Source organism: Lepisosteus oculatus, chromosome 4, assembly GCF_040954835.1.
Source record: "Lepisosteus oculatus isolate fLepOcu1 chromosome 4, fLepOcu1.hap2, whole genome shotgun sequence".
Lineage (NCBI taxonomy): Eukaryota > Metazoa > Chordata > Actinopteri > Semionotiformes > Lepisosteidae > Lepisosteus > Lepisosteus oculatus.
Window position 1 is genome coordinate 49,752,678 of NC_090699.1, and position 24,372 is coordinate 49,777,049.

The 24,372-nt window shown below is 37.3% G+C and overlaps 2 protein-coding genes across 7 annotated transcripts; one reads left to right on the plus strand and one right to left on the minus strand.

Annotated features, from left to right (window-relative positions):
* Positions 1-3,607: 3,607 nt before the first annotated feature.
* Positions 3,608-23,877, minus strand: LOC102686130 (uncharacterized). Of its 5 annotated transcripts, XM_015347279.2 has the most exons (5): positions 23,769-23,877; positions 22,902-23,015; positions 11,943-12,093; positions 7,120-7,308; positions 3,608-5,896 (listed from the first exon to the last, which is right to left on the minus strand). In XM_015347279.2, exons 3-5 carry the CDS (start codon positions 12,066-12,068, stop codon positions 5,708-5,710), a joined length of 504 nt encoding a protein of 167 aa, XP_015202765.1. In that variant the 5' UTR covers positions 12,069-12,093; positions 22,902-23,015; positions 23,769-23,877; the 3' UTR covers positions 3,608-5,707. The 5 variants fall into 5 exon arrangements, with proteins under 5 accessions (XP_015202765.1, XP_015202768.1, XP_006630713.2 ...); XM_015347282.2 differs by lacking the exons at positions 22,902-23,015; positions 23,769-23,877 and adding an exon at positions 13,226-13,317 and having other exon boundaries at positions 12,015-12,093; XM_006630650.3 differs by lacking the exons at positions 22,902-23,015; positions 23,769-23,877 and adding an exon at positions 13,226-13,317.
* Positions 13,502-21,307, plus strand: kbtbd8 (kelch repeat and BTB (POZ) domain containing 8). Of its 2 annotated transcripts, XM_015347277.2 has the most exons (5): positions 13,502-13,574; positions 14,368-14,498; positions 15,440-15,641; positions 16,077-17,194; positions 17,965-21,307. In XM_015347277.2, the coding sequence occupies exons 2-5, from the start codon at positions 14,441-14,443 to the stop codon at positions 18,426-18,428; spliced, it is 1,842 nt and encodes a 613-aa protein (XP_015202763.1). In that variant the 5' UTR covers positions 13,502-13,574; positions 14,368-14,440; the 3' UTR covers positions 18,429-21,307. The 2 variants fall into 2 exon arrangements, with proteins under 2 accessions (XP_015202763.1, XP_006630686.1); XM_006630623.3 differs by lacking the exon at positions 14,368-14,498 and having other exon boundaries at positions 13,534-13,574.
* Positions 23,878-24,372: the final 495 nt, after the last annotated feature.

The window sequence follows — 24,372 nt, forward strand, 5'->3', positions numbered from 1 at the left end:
ACCCCAGCAGAATAAAAGATCAAAAACATTACTGGACGCTTCTTATAAGCTGACAGAATTTGCTATGGAGCAAAGTCCAGCAATGTTAAAGATTACAATAATGAGTCTTATTTTTCTCAGCACAGACAGGACTATGTTGTCACTACCTCTAAACCATTGTTGTGTTTCCAAGATCTTATGTAAGACTGGTTTGTCTGCCTTTTTTTATCTTTTGCAACCTGTATTAATTGTATTAATGTGCAACCTGTATTAATTGTATTAATTCTGTGGCATTTGGCATGGGGGTGTCAGGTCTGCACTTTCAGGGCAGAATAATAAATGCCCAGCTCCTGTTCTGTTGGTGACCAAACTACTGTACACTGACACAAACTGCACTGACAAGCTTAAAGTATTCTAACCTATAACTAACCTTCTTAGTATTGAACAGAGAAGACTACAAGGGGACCTAAGACAAGAATTCAAAATCCTCAAGGGCACTGAAAAAGTCATCCCAGTAGATTTCTTCATAATGAACATTGAAACATAAAGTAGAGGGCACAAGTGGAAACTTAGGTGAAAGTGGATTTTAAACCAAGAGCAGGTGGCAATTCTGTACCAAAGAGTCGTGGAAGTATGGAACAACCTTCCCAGCCATATTGTTGAAGCTGAACTGGTTTCTTTCAAGAAATGGCTAGATGAGATCTTCCAATTAAGACAGGAGATATTACTTTACACAATGGGTAGTGGGTGTATGGAATAAGCTGCATTGTACATTTAAGTGGTCATAAGAACATAAGAAGGAGAATATGTGGCCTGTCTCACCAATTTGGGAGTTAATAATTAATTATAGCACTAGTGTAATAGTTAATTATACTACAGTGCTAGTGAAGCATTCACACTGAATTTCACAATTCTTCTAGCATGGAAATTATTTATTTCCAGTCACGACAAGCATCCTACCTATTTAACTTTTATATTGCATGTCTGAGGAAATTTGCACTAGTATTTTCACATTTGGCACGGGGCTTGTTGAGATAGGTGTTCAGATGTGCACATAAAATTCAACCTTGTGCTGAAAATGGTTATTTTAACACAGGAAAGCGATCTTTCAATCCAAAATTGGAAAGACTGTGTCATGTCCTTGCACTCTCTTATCATTCTGCCAATTCACAAAAAATGAAAGAGCAAAGGCTTTTTGTAGCTGCTCAGGAGTGATGAAATCAGCATTATCTTTCCATGAACATGGCTAAAAAAAAGAATACCATTAGGGGCAGCCACTGTGGTTCCTCCTGAATAGTGTGTGAGGAAATCCTTTTAACAGGGATTTTGTAATTACATCCTGTCAGCTGAAACTGAATTTATTTGTATTCTGCACTGAACACCCAATACAGTTATGTAGATATTGATATTTGGGCTAAATATATAGTATTTACACAGTTTCCTTTTTTTTCAACATTAAAATCTCATTTATCTCATTTATGTAATTGACACCTATTTTGGTAACCTGAGGCCTCCAGGAATTACACAAACAGCCTTGAACTGATGTTGTATCAGCCCATCTTCGCCAAGCCAAACTGCCCAGTTGTTGAGTACTCCAACATTGTCAGACTCCTGTTGTATGTGTTACAAGCAGGAAATAACAATTTCAGGTGGCAGTAAATAGTTCTCGTTTACATGGAAGCTGATAATTGAAACACTACGTTCTCTCACCACGAAAGCAGAAGCAGTGCAAGTGAAACATTCGGCACTGAATTTTAGAGCCCTATAAATTATTTCAGATCTTGGCTAACGTTAAATAATGGACAATTTTCCTAACCATCAACTTCACTTATTTTGAACATATTGCTTTGCCTCCGTTGATGCTAAATTAGGTGTGAAATGACTTGAGACGAAACAAAATCACCAGCGCAACATGATTTGAGTCATTATAAATTTTTTATTCACCAAATGATATGAAAAGTTCATTTTTTGTTTAGAGTAGGAGGATGACAGTTACTAGAGGACACTGAGAAATTTTTATATGTTTTCAGAAAACGTCTGACCTTTTAAGCTGTCATCTCAAAGATTGAAACTATACTTCCGTGTCACGGTTTTTATTAAAATCATGAAACACGATTATCTGAGGTGATACCCCGGCATGACCGTATGTATGATTTGCATTTTAAGGCGGTTTGATTTTTTTTTTTAGTTTTTGGAAAGCGTATTAAAAGTATTACACTGTAATTTTGGCCGTAGCAGAAATGGAAACTGCGCTAGGAAGACCACTTAAAACAACATTTTCACCACATGACTGATGTACCCCAAGCGCTGGATATGCACAATAAACGCCAGTGTCCCACTATATAAGCCCTAGTATTTATTAGCTGTGTAACAAGAAAGGCACTTTTCTGAATATAAGTCAGGAATACAAGTTGCTATTTACGCAAGTCTCCTGTTGTGTTCCTATTTGTATCATCCCGGGTGGCTTGCCAAACGCAGTGAAAGAAAGCATTTTTTTAGAATATCTGAAGTCAAATTCTCCAAGGCCCTGGGGGTATGTAATAGCCTATTACTTTTAGCTTTTGCAAAAAGTACATTTAAACCAGAATTACACCCCCTGCTTAGCTTCCACTGCTTTCCTTGTCATCGTTTACTCTTCTGCAATTCATTCCTAACAGCCTCCATTATTTTCAGGAGTTCCACCTGGCTTAATATTAATAAGGCACAAACGGCACCTTTTGTCCACAATCCAGATGAATGTAACTTGAACATAATGATTAAATACTTACAAAAATGTACAGCATATTTATATACACGTACTGTATAGTCGCTATGAATCAAACAAATCAGAATCTTATTTATCTCAAAACCCTTTCACAAACCTGGACAGCATAAAAATATAAAAATAGGTCTATTTCCAAATGTCACGTAAAGTCAAAGCAGCTACACTGTTTCATCCTTAGTAGAGTTTCTGAAATATTATATACAAACATTATATGTGTGTCTATGTACGGTGTCTTGCAAAAGTATTCAGACCCAAAGTGGTCTTATCAATTTATCCATTTTCTAACTGCATTATCCAACACTGTGTCGAAGGAGAGCTGGAGCTATACCTGAAAGCAACAGGCACAAGGCAGGATACACTCTGGACAGGATGTCAGTCCGTTGCAAGGCACACAGTGACACAGACACACACACTCACTCCAAGGCCAATTTCCCCAGAAGCTAATTAAATGATCAGGTTGTTTTTGGACTGTGGGAGAAAGCCAGAGCACCCAAGGGAAACCCACACCAACATGGGAGAATATACAAACTCCACAGAGATAGCACCCCAGGAATTGAACACAGGGCCCCAGTTCCATTTGGTGAAATTACAAAATACTTTACAGTACTGTATAATATTTAAACTTGATATCTGATTAAAAACCTGAATAATGAAACCTTAGACTTCTAAGATTAAATAAATTACAGTAAATGTACAGTAACTGAACAGCAAAACCTAAACAGAAAAAAAATGAAAAAATGTTCATGATCCCATAAGTATTCAGACCTGGAAACACAATATGTGGCAGAAGCACCTCCGGCAACAATTACAGCTACAGGCCTTTTTAGTTAAGTCTTGTAGAAATCAAGAGATTCGAGCCTGAAGTGTCCGTTCGTCAAGCCAAACTTTATTGTATGCATACAAGGAACCACAACATGGACCAGAGTAGTTATAGTAGTTCAAAGGGGATATGGCTCTACACAGCTTATATATACTTTTCTCTACACCCTCCCCCTCCTGTCTTTGAGGTAGATTTCTCAAGAAACTCCAGGACTCAGAAAGCACTTAAAACATTCCTTTCTTATCAGGAGTTTAGTATAAACATTCCCCATCAGGGAGTTTAGTACAGGAGATGGGAGTTCAGTACAGGGATGGAGAAGCATCTGTGCTAAAGCAAGCATGAAGGTTAGAGTTTAGAATGTGAATTCAGCAGGAGTTCACAGCTCCTACCACTATCTGGGTACAGAGTAACATACAGATTCTGCTAGCAGACTCCATCAGTCTCTATCAACATTGCACACTGACTTGGTGTAATTTTTGTCCATTCTTCCTGCCACATTTTCTCAAGCTCTCTCAAGTTGCCCGGGGATCACTTACTTTTTAAGTCTTTCCACGGATTTTCAACACTCAAAGACGTTCACTTTCTTATTCTTGAGTCACTTCAGTGTAGCTGTGGCCTTTTTCTTTGTATCATTGTCCTGCTGAAAGGTGACATTTTGTTCTGGAGATCCCAAACTAATTTTATTCTAGGATCTGCCAGTACATTGTTCAATCTATGACCCCCTCAGTCTTGACAAGCTTCCCAGTCTGACCTGAAACAGAACTATAATGTAATACTGTTGCCACCACGCATTTTAGTAAGGATGGTGCTGACTACCTGGTGGGTTTCCATCAGATGTAACACTTTGCATTTAGACCAATTTTGTCTTGTCTGAACCTTTGGCCAAGTTTGGAATATCACAGGCTCTGTTGCTTACCCATGCTGGATTTGAGATGTTTTGATCTCCATACCAAAAACCTTTGTGGAGTGACTGGGATATTCTGGACCCATGAATATTTTCTCACATCTCACAGCCATTGAACTCTGTAACTCTATTAAAGCTGTTGGCCTCATGGCAACCAGTTTCCTCTTTTTAATTGCGGCTCAGTCTGTAGGGGCGACCTGATATAAGCAGTTTCTAAGTCCCTTAGTCTTCTTAATGATTGACTTCACCATGCTCTAAGCGTGGGTCTTTGAAATGGTTTTATACCCTTCTCCTAATCCACCTTAATACAACTTTATCCCTGGGTTATTTTGAAAGCTCCATGGTCTTTGTGGTTGAATATTTGCTTGAAATAATCAAATTAAATGTGAAGGACCTTACAGAGATAGGTATATGTATTCTAAAATCATGTGAACCACCATTATTACACACAGAGGCCATTCAACTAATTGCATGGCTTGTTGATGTTATTGTTAAATTTAATGTAGATGTCACAACAAAGGGTTTGAATAGGTATGTGATCCTGTCCAACCATTTTTCTTTCATGTTATCTATTTACTTCTATCATTTATTTTTTATACTGAATTTGAGGATTAGGATGTGTACTGTATATAACAAGTATTAATTACTACTTATGTAACACTTTGTATTTACTACTCCAAAGTGTCATAACTGCTAGCTTTAAATAAAGAGATAGAAAATCTGTGCAAGGGTCTGATCATGTTTGCAAGGAACTGTCTGCATTTAGGTCTATAAAGGGTGACAAAGAGGTCTACCTACAGTATAGGAAATAGATAATTAAAGAAAAACGTGTGTATGTAAAGCTGTTAAATTCAGCAAATAAATAGGAACTGTGCGTTAAAATTTGCAGAAATATGTCAAGTTTAAGTTTGTTCGCTGCAGAGGTTGTGTCAACTTCCTTTTACTTAGAAAATCAATAAAACATGTAATTTGGCCAGGGGTGCCCGAAGTTTTGCATACAACTGTACACTAAAAAGTTTACCTAAAAGTAAATGTGATAGCTCCGTGAGACAGAAAAACTTTACTGCTCTTTTGTACTCCTCTCAGGTTTACGTTCTGTAGTTTTTATAAGGTCCTTTAAGTATGCAAAGTCTCTGGAAGAGCAGTTACTAATGTAGGTGCCTCCCTTAAGCTGGCCCTTACTTATCACAGCTCACTGTTCAATACGAGCTCTGAATAGTGTCTGGTTGTGGTCTGGGTGTCATTGTTTTTTTGCACAAGTTCCTTTAGAACAGCTTTCCCTCCCAGTCCACTTCAGCCTGTTTTTGGCAAATACAGAATAAGCTTTGTCCATGAGAGACCTGATTCCTGGCAGGGAAATGAAGTGAGCCAGCCAGGCAAGACCCACTGCAGTGTACATCACCTTAAAAGCTGGAACCCCACAGTGAACCTAAGGGGAAAAAAACAAGAATGTAGACTTCAATTAATGGAATATAAATAAAATACTAAAAGTTATGTGTCAATCATTTGGAGAGCCAATAAAGACTATATTATCAAACGCTTACCAAAATATTTGATTATTATTGTTATTTCCACAATACTGTATATCCAACATGCACCTTTAGCAACCTTTTTTTCCCCATGATGTGGTACGTTAATTCACTGTTGAAGTTTCTTATCGTGATCTCCACTTCATTTTCGAAAACAAGGTCTAAAGTTAAAATCCATTGGTTTCATTTTCGCTTTGTCTCTTCCTTGATTTGATTTTTCAGAAAATGGGAATAAATCAAATTATTGAGCAATCTCCCTGTTAATCTTTTTATGTTCTATAACACATTTAATTTGTGACAGAGAACACATCTCCAGTATAGCATGGTTGTTCTTTTTAAAAGGAGAAAAGATAGCACCTTATTGAATTCTTAATCTGTTCCACTTAAAATACCAGAATGCTGTGTATCAAGAAATGCTGCACTTGAAAGCCTTTTCTTCACAAAAAAAGAACTTTTTTAGTGTTTACACTCCAAATGGAAAATGCCTACTATAGAATTTTAAATGATACTGAAAAACTGCCATTTTTGAGCCTCTAAACGTTAAGCACCATTATGGAGCTATTTCACATTTGAAAATCCTATTTTTCAGAGTTGTTATAAAAATGTTCCTTTGCAAAATAAAGGATAAACTACACCTATCAGGAAAACTGGCACCACATTCAGAAAAGATAGCAAATAGAGGAATATATATGTACTGTATAAGCAAAAGGTATCATTAAATAACAGGATCTCTGGGTAGTCTCTCCCTTTCGTTTAAAAAATCTGTGGACAATTTCACAGACCAAACGTTGTACTGGATGGGGAAATTGGAAAAATGTGAAATCGATTGTGTGGATTGCAATTCTATTTTCTTTTACTCACTTTCCATCATTTGCTGTGTTGTGTAGCATTACTGTCAGCCCCAGCCTGAAAACTACTGATAATAGCCGGGGAGACCAGGACTATTGCCTTTGGAGAAAAAGCCAAACAATGTGACATGCAACTACACAGCAGGTCAATGAAAACCACACAACTATGGTACTCGCAGCTGTAGCAAATGGGCATACTATTCAAGGCAAAGAACAGTCTCCTTCCCTGCATCCCTAACAGCCATTACACCTTATCTTTTAATAATTTCCCCTACCTTATCTTTTTCATCAATCACATGCATTTGCTCCATTGCCACCTCATAAGTGATTCCCCCATACTTCATTCCATCGTAGTCCTTCTGGGAGATATCAATGAACTCCACTTTGCCCTGTTGACGCTGCTGCAGATACTGCAGGCACTTGATTTCCTTCACACAGATTGGACACTCTCCATCATACAGCACCTGTGTCAACATTCACACAACAGGAAAACATGGGTGTTCAAAAAGGGAGCGGTTGTAGCCTCCTTTGCAGATCTGCAAATATCCTACTGCCCTCCCTGAAATCATTAATGGCAGCTGTCTCTTTGGGTCACTCCAGAAGTATGTTTTGGAGTCTTTGGAGCCTCTTATGACTGTATAGTAGGTATTGACTCCATCTTAAATACTTGTAGTACAGTCGTTGTAACACATCTGCTTCCATGCCAAAAGTATTTAAGATATTTTTGTCTGTCCATGGGCTAATGCATGTTGTTATTTTCATCCATGGCAAACAGTGAAAAATTAATTCAACACATCAGCCTTTTCCCTTTTACTGTCCAGACATCTCCCATTGCTAAACACAAAGTTCATTCGAACAAAGATCACGCAGCAGGTTGTGTGCTGTCAGAGATTCTGGGTTAAACTGGAATCTTGTAATACTGTACAAATGTATAATCAATCAGTTGAATTTGTGTTGAACTTCTCTTTCTTTTTCATTTAGAATGAGAATTTTAGTAGAATTTTACAATTACTTGAAAATCTCATTGGCTTGCATTATTGTACGTAATTACATGTATGTTATCAATGATTATGATAAAAATAAGCATTTTGGGCTTCATATTTCATTAAGACACTATTTTCATTAGGTTATTACAGGATGTGATATTTTCAATAATAGTTCCGCATTACTATACTAAGTATTTACATCTTGCGGTGCACATAGAATGGGGGCTACAACTACCCCCTTTTTCAGTAATATCATACAGAAGTACAATACAATAAACTAATGTATGGTGAAAGCAGTATTATAATCACAGGAATATTTCACCATCAATAATTTACAGCAGAAGCAAGATGATGGATTGTTTTAGGGAAGAGGTATTTTAAACTGAAAAACATGTTTCACAGAAGATGCTTTCAAAAGGGAAATGTGAATGCTTATTTTTAACCAAGGTTGTTTCTGTTTGCTGTTTTATTATAGACCAACAAAAGCTTGGTTCTACTTCTATGCTGCAAATGTAAGATGTAGGGAAATTAAACACCAAACATGTTTTGCATTGTTATTTATTGGTGATTCTTTGTCACCTTTTTATTTTTTAATGCTTAAAGACCTTCAACTGAGCAGGATTTCACACAGTAAATTAATTCTTTAAAACACATGAGACTAAGCTCTTACGGTTTTTTAATCAAATTTAACTTTCTACACAGTTTTTGGAAATTGTTGTACTTAAATCAACTGATTCTTTCACCCTATTGGGGCCTCTAAAAGGTGTACCATAATTCTAAGCACATGTCTAAGTACAATACCACATCTGATGAAAATCATATGACAAAACTGATCTGCATTTAAAGCAAAAAAAGCCTCAAACCCTGCTTTACTACTGTCCTCTAAATAACCTAGCATATAAATAAATATAGTAACAGAAAAATTACAGTTTGTGCCTTTCTACCTTGTCATTACAAATGTTTACTAAGAAAGATATTCTACATTTCTTCACAAATTTACATGCATGGTATCTCCTGAGTAACCAACTTGCAAAAATTAATGGACATAAATTGTGTCATTAAAAAAATGATTTACTTTTGCACAGAAAGATAATTAATTTCATTATGCAGGCAGTGTATTAATTCTAATTAAGAGCAAGAGAAAAGAAGCCAGGATGAGGCTATAATTTATGGAAATTGTGAAGTAATTGCACAGTTCATAGCAGTAATTACTATGTTTCCTATAACAGATTAGATGAAGAAATTAGAGCGAACACTTCATGTTAGGGATAACACGACATCCATCAACAACATGTGCATATTTACAGTCACTGACAGCATTAATAAACATTTTCAAGCATTCTTATTTTTTTACAAAATTTAATTAAGCCAGTATTGCTACCTAGACTCAACATGCTTTCTGCATGTTCCATTATTAAGAGTGTTTTGATACAGCCTTCTGTGATTTTGATCTCAGTAGACGAAACAATTAGATATTCAGAACAAACCTTTATGTTTTGGATAAATCACTTGGGTCCTGCAATACAGTGCCCCAAAAATGTTTGTGAACCCCAAAGATAAATATACAAATTTCAGTTTTACCATAATAGTCTTCTGGAATCAAAACCAGTCTTTATGTATCACATAAGGTTTATAATAACCATTTAATTGTCTCTTAATGATGAATTAAAGATGAATTAAACAAATGATGAGCAATTTAGGTACAGGACAAAAAGTAAGTGAAACCCTAGTTTCATTAGCTCAGTTAAGGGAAACATGTTTAGAAGGCCCCACTCCATATAAACAGCGGAAATGTGAGTTTGGTCTTCATCATACAGGTGTGTGGACAGAAGTCATGCCATGATATAAGGGAATCTCTGAAGAGGAAATGAGTTAATGATATTCATGTATTTGGAAATGGTTGCAAAGCCATTTCTAAGGATGTGGGGCTCTACCAACCCACTGTTAGACAGACAATCTTGGAAAAAACTCAAGATTGCACCCAGGAGTCTAGGAAAATCTCTCCAAGAACAAACTGGAAAATCACCAAAGCATGGTACAAAGTAAGGAACTGCAGGCTACTCTCGCATTGTCTTAATGTGACTTTGCATGACTCAGCTCTTTGTAAATGACTGAACAAGAATGTTGTTCATGGAAGGAGAGCAAGGAGATAACAACTGCTCCCCAAAAAGAACACTGCTGCCCATCTGAAGTTCACCAACGAGGACACAGATAGCCCACAAGGCTTCTGGAACAATGTTCTCCGGACAGATGAGTCAAAAGTAGGACTCTTTGGCCTCAATGTGAAATGTTCATTTTGGTAAAACCCAAACAATGCTTTGAAACAGAAGAACCTTAATCATGAACCAAGCATGCTGGTGGGAGTGTGAAGTTTTGGGGAATCTTTGCTGCCTCAGGACTTGGATGGCTTCCTATCATTGACACAATCATGAATTCTGCATTTTATCAGACAATTCCTGAGCAGGATGTCAGTCCATCTGTCTACAACTTGAAGCTGAACCAAATGTAGATCTTGGGTATGACAAGTCATTTTAGGAATAAGCTATCAGAATTCATGGGAAACGAGAACTAAGGTACAAAGGGGAACCTCTAATAAATACACCTCTTAAATACAAATTTAAAAGATCTAAGTAACATGAAGCATAGGGGGAATGAAGAGTTTATACCTTTAAAATTATTGTATTTAAATTGTTGAAAAATACGTATCTCACTGCCACGCAAGGAGTTCATGTTTTGATCTACAACAGATTCATTAGGACTAAGAATACGCATGAAAACATTGAACATTGAAAACATGAAAAAAAAAATTCTGCTCACTGGTGTAACACAAGATATGACAAGAGATAACATACAATGGATATCAAAAGTCTGCACGCCCTTATTGGAATTTCAGTCAAATTGTGAAGGGAGCTGGAAACTAAGGTGCTACTTTGTGGGGGAAAAAGTGTTTTTGGAGGGATGGGTCTACAAAGACTTGCAAATGAAACACTATTTTAAAATATAGATCCACAGCAGAATTCCAATAGGACTGCTTTATACAATTCTACAATTTTCCTCAATTCTAGTTTAGATTTGATCTTATTTAAGATTAAGAGATCTGTGCATAAAGAAAGATTTTCCGATCATATTTGTGAGATTTTGTTGAGTCTCCACTGCACATGCATTAAACATGAGCCCAACATCCATGGAAGCTTTATTAAAGAGCAATCTAAAATTACTTTTGCCATGTAGGGTTTGAGTAGCTAATTATCATTATTATATTTTTTGGCTGATGCTTTTATCCAAATCGACTTCAATTTTCCATCACATTTCTACGACTGGGTATTTTAGTGGAGCAGTTCAGCCAGCAGTATCTCGCTCAAGAGAACAAAAGCAGTACCTCACCTGGGATTTGAACCCACAACTTTCCAGTTACATTATGAGTCCAGAACCCTAACCACTGCTCCAAAGTAATGTCCAATTATCAATTAGGTCAAAAGGAGTCTAATCGGTTATACAAAATGGACAAACTACTAAATTTTACTTTTAGCTTTGCTTACACAGACACCACTTTTATAAGCAGCAAGTTCAAAGTTTTAAATTAGAAAACGGTAATGTTTTGGAACTGATATTTAAGCTTTCAGGCTAACTGAAAATGTCCTATTAATAATAATGAAAAAAATACCACTCTAATACAGTTAAAAATAATATGTAATACATTTCCCTTTTACTAGAGCAGCTCAGTGCTGTTGTGGTTAGTATTGCTGTCTCTCAACACTGGGGCCCTGGGTTCAATTCCTGGGGTGTCGTCTGTGTTGAGTTTGCATGTTCTGCCCATATATGGGTGGGTTTCTTCCAGGTGCTCTGGTTTCTTCCCACAGTCCAAAGATGTGCTTCCAGGTTAATTGGCTTCTTGGGAAAATTGGCCCTGGTGTTAGTGTGTGCCCTGTGATAGTCTAGTGTCCTGTCCAGGGCGTATCCTGCCTTGTACCTGCTGCTTGCTGGGATAGGCTCTAACTCCCCTGTGACTATGCATTGAATAGAGCAGCTAGAAGATGGATGGATGGATGGAAATTCTCTTATTATTTTCATCTCCAATTCACAATAGGTTGCTTTAGTTTTCCCCCACTTACCCGAACCCCACTGGTTCTGTTGACTGAGTTATTTCCAACTGTACTGTAAAGCTGAGTATAAGCAAACCTCACAGTTACTGTTGCTTTTATGTTTCTGGTAATCCTTGCCAGAGCAGCAGCAAACATTTCAATCACAGCTTCAGGATATTATCTGAAAGACAGCACAAGAAGCACAGAATACTTTTACTCTTTTTACTAACATGAAGACATGGAAAAGAGAAAAGTCAGAATGTTTTTTTCATTTGATTCTATCTCGTCTTTCTCGCCAAGCTGGTGAATTGTTTTTTCAAGAAGTCCCTTTCTACAAGGACACTTGATATACACAGAAAACTAAACTGAAGTGTATATTAATTAACACCGCACCTCCTATTCGCTACCACTACCACATGTCAAAAAGTGTGACTTATGACTTATTTATATTACTTTCTTATAGGTGGGTAGCTGCATCAGCAACTAGAGGTGCACCTGAAGAAGGCTCCACGGCTGAAACGTTGTGTTTTCTTTCTTCTTTTTTTCAGCATGGAATAAACCTATTACTTGACTTTCTTATAGACGTTTTCTCTATATAAGAAAGAGGATTTTCTATACCTGAGGTGTGAAATGTTCCTGTTCCTGAGCCTCAAGAATTGTAAGGACCCAAATGGATCACTCGGATTCCTGTTTGAGATCCACAGCTGTACTGAATCTAATCTAAAGTGCAGTAAAGCTTAGTCAACTAGAGTAACATACTGACTAGAATATGCAAGACTTTGCTCGTCCGAACACCTAAAACGTAATTGAAATGAATTTCAGCTTCAATTCAAGACTAAACAGACTAAACTTTAAAACTCACGTTGTTGTATCATAGATTTCAGAACATTGCAGCACTGTATTCTCCACTGCAGTGGAGTTGATGCCTGGGGCTTTTTCACCTATGGCTGATCTGACACTAAAGGAATTATATCATACAGTAGTACTAACGCTACTAAGAAGTAAACATTTCAGTGCTGCTTAAGAATAAACTTTTTTCTCCCTTAGGTAATTTAACAATTAAAGCGTGAGGACTTACAGAAAAAAAAACCGACACAGGGACAAATCTACATAGAAAACACGAAAAGTGGTAACAACGACACTTTAAAGAAATTTAAAGTGATCAAGGTCATGTATGAACATAACATAATTATTGTATAAGACAGAAAGCCCGATATGTGAAGTGGCTATGTCTTTAGTACAAACAAGCACATTCCATTTCAGCAATTTCACCGTATAGCAAAATCGCACTTATATATCTTTTAAGAACTCACCAATGGAAATTTAATCACAATACCATTTGAGACTGAGTGTTGTGTATTCCATTGGTTTTCTTTCAGGAGTATTCCTAAAACACTGATCAAAATGACTACAAGTCCCATGATGCTAATCGTCAATCGTTTGGGGAACAAGGCTTAAAACGTGCGGCAGCTGTTCTGGTAGTTGTAGTCCGGCAGAAACTCCCTGACGGAGCCCCGGGTGTCAAATACGTGAGGTCGTGATTGGCTGCTGTGTGAGTGTGGGCAGCTGCGGTTGGTTGATACTGGTTTCCGGGGTTCGTCGTTATTAGTGACGTTTCTGTTCCGCAGTAAGAAGAAGTGAGAGCGATGGCTGCCGGTGGAGGTTAGCGATTTTTGGATTGTTTGGGTTTAGTATTTTGAGCGTCTTCTGTACATTTCAAAGTTTTAAACTTCGATCAGCAGGGAATACTGATAAGTGATCTTTAAAAAAAACAGCAAGTGTTGACATAAAGGGATTGTTTTTTTCTGCCACTGTGAGACTAATCCTTACACTCGACGCGTGTTAATTACAATCTGCTTTAGAGAAAGGAAAACATTGTATGAGCTTTAAAACCCATTGCACGATGTTACGGTAGCGGATGGTGTTGTGTGTCCCTGTTACATCGTTCTACCATGAATTTGATTTAGCTGTCAGGCTTTTTTTTATTGGGATCATCACTCAGAGTAACCTCAAATGCTTGCCTTTTGAAACGGGCTTTTTCTGTGCTTTTGAGCAGAAAAAGAAAAAGTTGTCCAAATTTCAATAGGACACGCTGTCGTACTTAAATTATCTTTTCAGACAAAAGCTTCGTGTAGGTTACTCGGCGGTATTCTGGCTGTCCAGCTTGCTCGAACCTTTATTTGGAAGATTCCGTGGTGTCGTCTGACTCTTTGTTTGGTTAGGTTGTACCACACAGGTTATATGGTCAAGAAAAGTAGGCTGTGAAATATTGGGGAAACATTCATTTTTTCGACAAAGATGTCATCCACGCCACATGACATAATCTGACTGATGTTAAATCTTGCAAAATGCAATTCAAAGTTTCTAAATACCTCAGTGTGTTTCGAATTTAATTTCCAAGTGTATTGTAATTGATGACGTCTATACGTCTTTCTCTGTGTGTTTTTTTTAATAGTTAATTTAGAAAAAGTAAGCCTTCCGAAGACGTCTTGAAGTAGATTCGTTCAGAACATATAAAGTTGCCTTATATGTTGCTGTGGTGTATCAACATGTTTAGAGTACAGCCAGCGAACAACGAGTTCCACAGTAAGCAAAGTAATCTTAATAATTATTTAGTTTTGAAATTTATAACAGATTTGTATTTATAGTAGGAATGATGCAATATTTCGGTGTTACTTTATTCCGTGCCACTTAAGATTGGAGCTATATCGATCATGACAGTCAAGAACTTTAAAGCATAGTATGGTGGCTTTTTCTAAATTTTAATTAATTCAACTTTGCATTCTCAATATTGCGTTTGGTTTTTTAAACCGAATACATTCTGGGTGTAAGTTGCTGGAATATGCACTATATTACATCGTAAAGTGTGATTAACGTCAGTATTTTAGTACTAATAGGGCACAACGCTTTAGGCAGAAAGTATTGACCTTCAGTGTTTGGAAGAACATCTAACTTGACCGGATTGTGAACTTTTCATTTCATGTTTATGTAGTTTTAATGTCTTCTAACCAATTTGAGTAAATCTATATTATGCCTAACACTTAAGAGCTCTGTGTCTAATGTGCTGTAAATTGGCTGATTACATCAACAGAATCAGACATTTAGCACATGTTTCTCCAATATTGTTCTCCAGAGCTCCAGTGCAGCAGGTATAATATGCTCTATCACATTGGGGGAAATTCCAACTTTAGAACAATTTACTTGTGATCAATTGCAGATGATTCGTTCCTAATGTAGATATCAAGAAAAATCTACCAATCAGATTACTTCAGTTAAAATACTTGATTGATCAATAAGCAACGTGTTACATCTTCCTAGTTTTTGGGGTGAAAACCTCAGATCTTTGGTGTTTAACGCTGATCTTATTCTTCAAAGGGGTAATGGACTGAAGATCAATTAACTAATTTCTCCATTGATGATTAAATATGTATTTTAAGCTAATATCACTCAGCTGAAACCTTCATTGAGCACACAGGTTAATCTTTTGTTAGTATTTGAAACTGTAATTTTCTGGTTTCTTTTTTCAGATATAGGCAAGCTTTTACAGAATGGGACTGCTGCCAACTCCAACTACAATGGAATGGACCCCCTCCATGCATGTAAAATTCTCCAGCAGCTTAAATCTTTGTATGACGAAGGGCAGCTGACGGATATTGTGGTGGAAGTGGATCATGGAAAAACATTCTCCTGTCACAGAAATGTCCTTGCAGCAATTAGTCCTTATTTCAGGTATGAAATATTACTGTAAGCCCTTTTATCTTGCTTCTGCCAATATCCAGATCTAAGTAAGAAAAATGCAGTTTCTTTGTACGGCTTCTAATTTGTAATTGGCTTTGGAAAGGTTTAACTGTTCTTATGCAATCAGCACATACTCAGTAATACCCTGCTGAGAAGTTTTATTTAGTCAAGCATTTGTGCACAAAGGTGGAGAGTGAATGTATAATAAAATTGAATAAAGACTTGTAAAACTGTGTAGTTCACTTTATAGTTTTTCTCAACAGACAATTGTATAGAAGTGTAATGAGTGCATAAGAGAGCATTTATATAGAATGGCCATACCAATGAGACAATTGTGTAAATTATCCTAATGTCATTTTCATTTTTTGAATGTTTTGCTGTACAAAGTGGGTGTTGATACTCCTAACTACAGTGTCATTTTTTTAGGTCTATGTTCACCAGTGGCCTTACTGAAAGCACCCAGAGAAAAATTAAGATTCTTGGAATTGAGTCAGAATCAATGCATCTTGTACTAGAATATGCATATACCTCCAAGGTCACACTGTCGGAGTCAAACGTCCAGGCTCTGTTCACTGCAGCTAGCATCTTCCATATACCATCCCTGCAGGACCAGTGTGCCCTGTTCATGATCAGCCGTTTGGACCCTCAGAACTGCATTGGGGTCTTCATGTTTGCAGATGCTTATGGACATCAGGAGCTCAAAGAGAAATCTCAAGATTACATCCGCAAAAAGTTTCTCTGTGTTGTGAACGAGCAAGAGTTCCTCCACATGACCAAGGAACAGCTCGTAAGCGTCCTTGACAATGATGATCTGAATGTGGAGAAAGAGGAGCATGTCTACAACAGCATCATTAAGTGGCTGGAACATGACAGAGACAGAAGGGAGGCGGATCTTGCAGAAGTGTTTGCCAAATGCATTCGGCTACCTCTACTGGAAGACTCTTTTTTAAAGAAAATTCCCCCTGTATTTGCACAGGCTTTGGAAAAAGAGTGGGCAGATAAAGGGAAGTTTAACGGTACCAACGGCTGCCCGCTGAGGCTGGGAATGACAGCCTTGGAAATGATCATATGTTTTGATGCAGCTCATAAACACTCAGGAAAGAAACAAACAGTGCCTTGTCTGGACACCATTGCAGGGAAGGTGTTCAAGCTATGCAAGCCACCTAATGATCTGAGAGAGGTGGGGCTATTGGTGTCATCGGAAAATGACATTTACATCGCAGGGGGTTACAGGCCAAGCAATAGTGAGGTCTCTATTGACCATAAAGCAGAAAGTGATTTCTGGATGTACGAGCATTCAGGAAACCGATGGATACCCAAGTCTCCCATGCTGAGGGCACGGATAGGATGCAGGTTGGTTCACTGCTGTGGCAAGCTTTATGCACTGGGGGGGCGCGTCTATGAAGGAGACGGACGCAATGCACTCAAATCTGTGGAGTGCTATGATTCCAGAGACAACTGCTGGACCTCTGTTAGCGCAATGCCTGTTGCCATGGAGTTTCATAGTGCAGTTGAATACAAGGACAAGATCTTTGTTTTGCAAGGTGAGTTTATCAACTTTAGAACACTTAGTGTGTTGTGTAGTAGGTTCTAGACTGTGGGTGTGTTGAGTAAAAGGTCCACACCTGCAGTGTAAAGGAATGGCAAGATAACTTCGGGTACTTTGTATACTTGAAACATTTCTGGGCTTAACATGCATTATTATTAAACAGTATTCAAGTATAAACGTTAAGAAGATGGTTGGAATTTCAATAGTGACTTTTGGAATCATTTTTGATCTTGTATGACAATATAACCTACCTTCTGGATTGTAAAAGAAACATGGTCATTGATTTTATCAGGATATTTAGATTTGGGTACATCAAATGGGGAATTTTCTACCAACATGTTTGGAATATTAATAGTAAGCTTTTAACTGGTCTAAAATATTTATATAAATGGTGTTATTTATATTGTTGTTGCCTGAATCTTATCAGTACGGATCATGTTAACCAGCCTCAATTTTGTCTTAAGATCTCTGCGGATTTCTTACTCAAATTCAAAATTACATAGCTGTTCTTTTGGTTTCCATGGAGTTGTCAGCATTTTAACCCTTTGCCAAGAGCTTGAACTTAGTTTTGACGTACTGTAATTAAACGTCAAATTCGATGTACTTAAGAGGGTTTGTTCTTTCTCCAATAGCTTTAAATTGGTGTAGCATGTAACTTAGTGTGTTATATGTCCATTGTGCATTAGTATCATTTTAGAAGAAGAGACTGAAATGTTGCAGTGCAGCATTAAGTAATGTAACATTTGTCAATCCTCTTTTGAATAGGAGAATACTTCTTCTGCTATGATCCTCGCAAGGATTACTGGGGCCACCTAACTCCAATGCGTATCCCTAGAAGTCAAGGACTGGGGGTGGTATACAAGAACTGCATCTACTACATTGCTGGTATCTGTAAAAATCATCAGCGTACCTTTGTAGTTGAAACCTATGACATTGAAAGGAATATGTGGATTCGGAAGAAGGATCTTCCATTTGACCAAGCTACCAGCCCTTACATTAAAGTCTTGCTTCTCCACGGCAAGTTGCATTTGTTTGTGAGGGCTACCCAGGTCACTGTGGAGGAGCATGTCTTTCGAACCAGCCGGAAAAATTCGTTGTACCAGTACAATGAGAAGACAGACCAGTGGATTAAGATGTATGAAACACCTGACCGCCTTTGGGATCTTGGCCGCCATTTTGAATGTGTTGTTGCCAAACTGTATCCACAGTGTCTTCAGAAAGTTCTGTGAGAGCAGCAGGGGGATCTCTGTGTATGTTGTCTGTGAGGGATGTGTGGTTTTGCGAGTTTGTGTGTGCCTGGTACTGTCAGTATTTGCAATCTGACGAGTCTGTAGTCTTAAGCATTAAGGATTCAAAGTCAAGAATGATGGGTGCTCTTAAAGCTTGCAGTATTTTAATTAATCCAGTCACTACTAAGTACTTTGACCAGTGTTTCACACTGGTGCAAGGATTCATAAGTGCAATTATCATCTTGTCTGCTATGTGTGTTGAGCCATTTTATTAAGTAGCATTTTAAGAGGCTACGATTTGTCACTCGGTTAACATGCAGCTATGCAGGAGGAACATCAACATGGTGAAATGTCAAGTATACGGGTACGAGCAGCTCCGCTGGTCATTGGTGACGTTTGGTGGTTGTTTTTGACCATACACGTTAGTTTGGTATGTCTCTTAAAATGACCTTGTCTTGACTGTTTTGTTAATTTTACGTTTAAAAAAATATTCTATTTGCTGGCAGAAATTGCTGACATGTGCAGGATATTCACAAGAGGCTTCTGTAATTCTTCTGGGTTTAATGGCACAAATTTATATTAAATACATTTGAATATTGCATTTCATGCATTTAAATTTAGGTAGGGATGAGCTGGGGGTGTGTCTTAGAAATCAGTGCATGTAATATGGAATTGACTTTCGTGTCTGAAGCAATTTGCTTTGCAGTTCTTACAGTGTTTGGTGTTTATGCTCAGACATGTAGGCTATGTGCTGTATTTTGTGAAATCAAACTGAGAGCGTGCACACATGCCCCCTAATAAAATCTGTTTGGTACTGTGATTGACATCTGCTGTCTTCTCTATGCAGTGTAGGGGTTACTTAAGGCTGAAGCATTTTCCCTTATCCAGCCAACTTAAAAACTGTTTAGGTGTGTTACCACTTTTATTCCTGCACATAAAGTGATGATCAATCTGAATACCGTGAAGAATCTCTGAGAGACTTAATTTCATCGAGTACTAGAGTTTGGCCATCTGTGTGCTGTGGGTTTTACAATGTAGTTGGTCTTCTCTGTGAGAGGAGTGGTTAACGTTTCCTAAAATATTTGGCTTGAAATTGTAATGGCGGCAAAAACGTTTTTTTTAGCACATTTAACCTAGCATTTAGATTCTTCCAGTCATGATGTTTCTTTATTTTTTTTTTGAAGTTCTTGGACTCTTGGAGGCATTTTAAAGGCTTAAAAAACTGAAGGATGAGTTTGTAGTGGCAATAATACAAATTCATTAAGGTGTAGCGTTAACGTGGTAAAGAGCATTATTTCTGATAGTGGTTGCAGATTTTTTTTTTTAAATTGACTGTTGTATTGTCAAAGGCAGTCTGTTGTAAATTCTCTACTAAACTTTGATACTTGGTATTATTTTATGCATGTTAGAAAATCATTGTGCCTACTGATAAATGCAGAAATTGCTCAAACCTTGTGTTTTAAATTTAACATTGTCCAGGATACATTTTGTGTACCTCCAAAGTCCTATTCATTCCTTATACCGCTACCTTTTCTAAAGGGTTGTGCTGCAAACTTTATGAAGCACCCTTCTTAATATTACCAGAGACGTTCTTGAAGTGTTTGTGTCTCTTTACAACATGTTCAATGTATCAAGTTGATTTAAAAAGTAAAACATTTTGGTGCTGCTTTTGACAATCTTTTGTATTTATAGAGTAGAGCATTTAATTGTATCTAACAGATATGACTAATAACCTAATCCTTCATTCTAATGTTATGACATTTGAAACTATCTGCTTTAGTTTTGTTCATGAGAACAGGTTTTCCTTTATTTTTTGCACTACATTTGTGTCATGAAATCTGATGCTTTCCAAAAAGACACAGTCTTAGAAGTGCTGTTGAAGGTTGGTCAGGTTGTGCCCAACACCAATGTTCATTTACTGGGACTCTTTATTAAAAAAAAAAATGTCTTAGTGTAAGTGTTCCAAGTAACATGGGCTAGGACAGCTCTTTGGTGGATGACTTTGCCTGGCAAAATGACTTGGCTTCCTCATGCTAAGCTGACGAAGCCCTTGAGGTTTTATTACTTAGTCTTTGGCAGGTACAACTTGAGCCCATTGTAACTTACAAAGTTATTCAAAACTTAAGCAGGTAGGAAACTAATCATTTGTTAATACATTTAATACCTTTTGATTATTGCATTTTGTGAAGCGGGACTTAACTTCTGAAAGTGTGGATCTGGCCGTGTGTACAGTACTAGTTAAGCTGGAAGCCTTGTAGTATGATATACGAAATGGACAATTCTCAGGATTATACCAATACACAGTACTGTATTTAAATAGGTTTCGTTGTGATATACTGTAAAATGTTTGCTGTTCTTGCACAGTTTTTTTTACATACTCAACTTTAAGAATAGATGTTTTATTTCTTTTATACTTGATTTGACTAGTTAATGGGGGGGGGAATGGTTTGCTATGTTGAAATATCCTATGACAAGATTAAGGTATGTAGAGTTGTCAAAATATTTTTTGCCATAATTTTACACAAAACAATACTAAGCGGACTTTTCCGAGATGGGATCCGAACTGAAAAGGTTCCGTGATGCTCTAAAACATGGTGTGTAAACAAATATTGTAATGTTATTCACATGCTCCAAATGTGACTTTTTAATGCTGTGTATTGCTTGCATTTTTTGGTGTAAAAGGATTGGATTTTGAGGTATACTGAACCATTCAATGCTTGCAAACACTGTTGACCACCAGTGAGGAATGAGTGGTGAAATATCTGTGCTTCCTAGAAGCTTTTTTCATTTTGAGGGTGGGGAATGGGGATACATTAATAAAGCTCTACTGTGAAATCAATATTGCACATTTTTCAGAATAAAAGTGAACATAAATCTTGCTTTACTCTGAACTTATTTTTCCCCAAGGGTTCAAATTATTATTTTCTGTAATTTTATAGCACAGTTCTCAATTTTTGTCATGAAAACCTACGCCCAGTGAAGCCGTGAGGTCCAGACATTGCCGAGTCAGTTGCGGGACCAACGTGTAGGTACAGTGCCTGTGGGTGTAGGTGAGCACTAGAAGCTGGGAGAATCTTGGCTAACCAGTCAGACTCATTCCTGGGCTTGGTCAGTCATCTGCTCTCTGGCAGTAAAGTTAATGCAACACGCGTATCTCCTATGATGTACTGTGAATCTTGCAGCATTTGCAAGGAGTAGTTCAGACAGATGGGTGTGTCAAAAGTATAGGTAAGGTTTATTTTTCTTCCTCACTGAAACAGGTGCTGTAGTTGTAAAACTGAGCCACAAACATCCACTCCAAACTTCTCAACATCAAAACGAAATGTTGCAGATGTGAGGACCATCTTATCTGGTAGTAAAACTAAATTATTTTCCAATTTCATTCAGCTATAATTAAGCACCTGTTCTAGGTACCCACAACACTTAATGTAAAGAAACATTTTTTTCTCCTCCTTCCACATTTCCTTGAAGTTTTAAATTGTGACCCAGGTCCTTGTTCCACTGCTGAGTCTACAAAGTCATCATAGAAATTTGGATCACATTTTGGGATTCCTTTCGTGTAGACTGAAGATGTTTAGTTTTAACTGTATAGGGCAATGCGCTCCTGAGAAAACAATTATTCTTGGTCCCCCAGGATTATAATCTCTTGGTACGATGAACAAAACTGAATGGGGTTTTAAACAAGGTCTTGTGGTGCAAGCTTGAGCACAACATCCTTGAGTTGCACACCTTTTGCGACGTGTCCAAGCAGTGTCTGCCCCTTTTGTTTTTCACTTCCCACATTGTCAGGCGGGAAATTTTAAATAAATCTAAAGCTCTGGATCACTCATGTGAAATGTAAAGTATGTTTCTACTTTCCAAGTGGATTGTTTGGGGTTTGACAGCTGTGGGCGCAATCCACAATTAGCTTCACTTTTCGTAATTGCTTTGTCAGCATTTCCGTTTGTCTCTCTCCCTGTTTTAAAGCACTAAAACAATATACCTCAAAGCGTTTCTTTGCGTTTCTAGAGAGCTTCATCTGTATTTTGTCCTGGTAGTGCTGTTTTTGTCAGCCCCAGTTGAACAACTTTTGAAATGTACAAAATTAAAAATGATTTTTTTTCAAAAACTGACTAAAAGTTTACTTTTTCATGTGAGCAGCAAATTGGTAAGTTGCATTATGAATGTGGGTTTTAAAATGGTAGCATCTGTTACATTTTGTTTAAGCTATATAACCTAGTGACTCAAGGATCATTCTCTGGGACAGCTGGACTATCGCATTATCCAATAGGTTTTGTTTCCAAATCTAGTAAAACTTGGCAACAGTTGTTGCTAGTATATACTTTTATGACCTACAGCGTCTTCACAAAAGGGTTTCATATATTGCTTTATCAATAATGTGTGCCACACAGCCTAAGAAAATATTTACACAAGACCGAACGTTTAAATGTATAAGTTTTCAGCATGGGCACTATACACTTAAAGAACACTTACCAGTCTTCCTTTCAAGTTCTGCATTGTTGCAGCCCTTCTGTACTTTTTATGGTGATGAATGTCCCACTTTTCAAGTCTTCATTTCTTCGTGGGCTATTCCCATTTGTTTTGCCCCTAAAAAAAATAGTCATGAGTTCGGATGTGCAGAATATGACAGCCCTCATCAGAGCTGAATGAATTTAGTCAGATCTCGTTTCCTGTCGAAGAAATCCTACACTACTTACAATCTGAGTATCCTAAAATGAGAATTATTTCTTGAAAAGCCTGTACAAATACCTAAGTAACAATTCATTTATTTTCTTCTGAGCACTGTAATGTGCTTAGAAGCCACTAGTGGCAAAGAGCCTTTTGAAGTTCCTCGATGCTGAAGCTGAGGTTTCATGTCAACTTAAAAAGAAGCGATCGTGACATACAGTACAGTATCTGAACATGACCCACCTTGGCATTTCACTGTTGTAGTTTATCTGGTGTAAAATGTATACAAATCGCGATTTATTCATTTTTTCCCCCCAGAGATTTGTAAATATTCTCGATAAACACTTGCACTTGGAGATTTTACTTTTGCTTGCGGGTTAAAGACAATTTATTAATGTTTTTTCCCCCCACACATGATCGTCATAGCACTTCTTATTCTCTGTGGGAGCGCAGCACCAAGTGATGAGTGTAGTACAGAAGTTGAAACATTGACGTACTATTTCTTTCGATGAAAATATTACTTTTGCGAATAATGCACAATACAATACACGATTTAGATTTACAATTGCATCGTTTGAAGTTTCTTATTTTAGTCACAATTTAATATCTTGTTGGATCAAGGTTTAAAAGCTATGCTATTATTTTGTAGACAATGTTTTTTTTTTATATTACCTTTATTTTCGTAAAACTCGCCATATCCGGTTTCTCAAAGGAATCCTGCTGTGGTCCTTACGCCAGGAAGAACCTCACGTCAATAAACAATTTTATATCAAAGGCTTATGGCATTTAGAAGAAAATGGGTTTTGAAAACGTTTGTATTGCTTAACTATGGAAACATCTGTTTGTTCAGCAATGGACTTTAGAATCTGTTTAAACTGTTTTTTCCGATGTGTTGCATTGGTATGTGTGAGGTGCTGAGATCTGAAAAGAACAACTAGTCATCAAACCCTTATTTTTTTATAATACGTTTTACAAAAATAGTGTGGTGAACCTTTATCCGTCCTTAAATCTGCTTTTACAAACATGACATCATTGAGTTTAGATGAAAATCATGACATATGAAGGTTTTGTACCTGTGCAGAATTATTACCTGAGGCACCGAAATAAAAAAATGGCCTATAATCCACAGCAAAAGGCCACCTAACCCTCAATGTAAATAAATGTAGAATGTATTTTGATAACGTACAATGTATTTAAGTGTCCCGTTAGTTATCAAGGTGTGCATTTAAACTTTTCAAAGAAGTTATGTTTCAACAACATACAGTACGTTACCTGA

What these genes read in the sequence shown, in the direction of transcription:
- LOC102686130 (XM_015347279.2), bottom strand. Translation starts at nt 12,068, where the DNA reads ATGTTTGCTGCTGCTCTGGCAAGGATTACCAGAAACATAAAAGCAACA. An exon ending in ACAGAACCAGTGGGGTTCGG is followed by an intron (nt 7,309 to 11,942) that starts GTAAGTGGGGGA and finishes ATGTTGACACAG; the next exon opens with GTGCTGTATGATGGAGAGTG. An exon ending in TGATTGATGAAAAAGATAAG is followed by an intron (nt 5,897 to 7,119) that starts GTAGGGGAAATT and finishes TTTTCCCCTTAG; the next exon opens with GTTCACTGTGGGGTTCCAGC.
- kbtbd8 (XM_015347277.2), top strand. Translation starts at nt 14,441, where the DNA reads ATGTTGCTGTGGTGTATCAACATGTTTAGAGTACAGCCAGCGAACAAC. An exon ending in GCAATTAGTCCTTATTTCAG is followed by an intron (nt 15,642 to 16,076) that starts GTATGAAATATT and finishes TCATTTTTTTAG; the next exon opens with GTCTATGTTCACCAGTGGCC. An exon ending in CAAGATCTTTGTTTTGCAAG is followed by an intron (nt 17,195 to 17,964) that starts GTGAGTTTATCA and finishes TCTTTTGAATAG; the next exon opens with GAGAATACTTCTTCTGCTAT.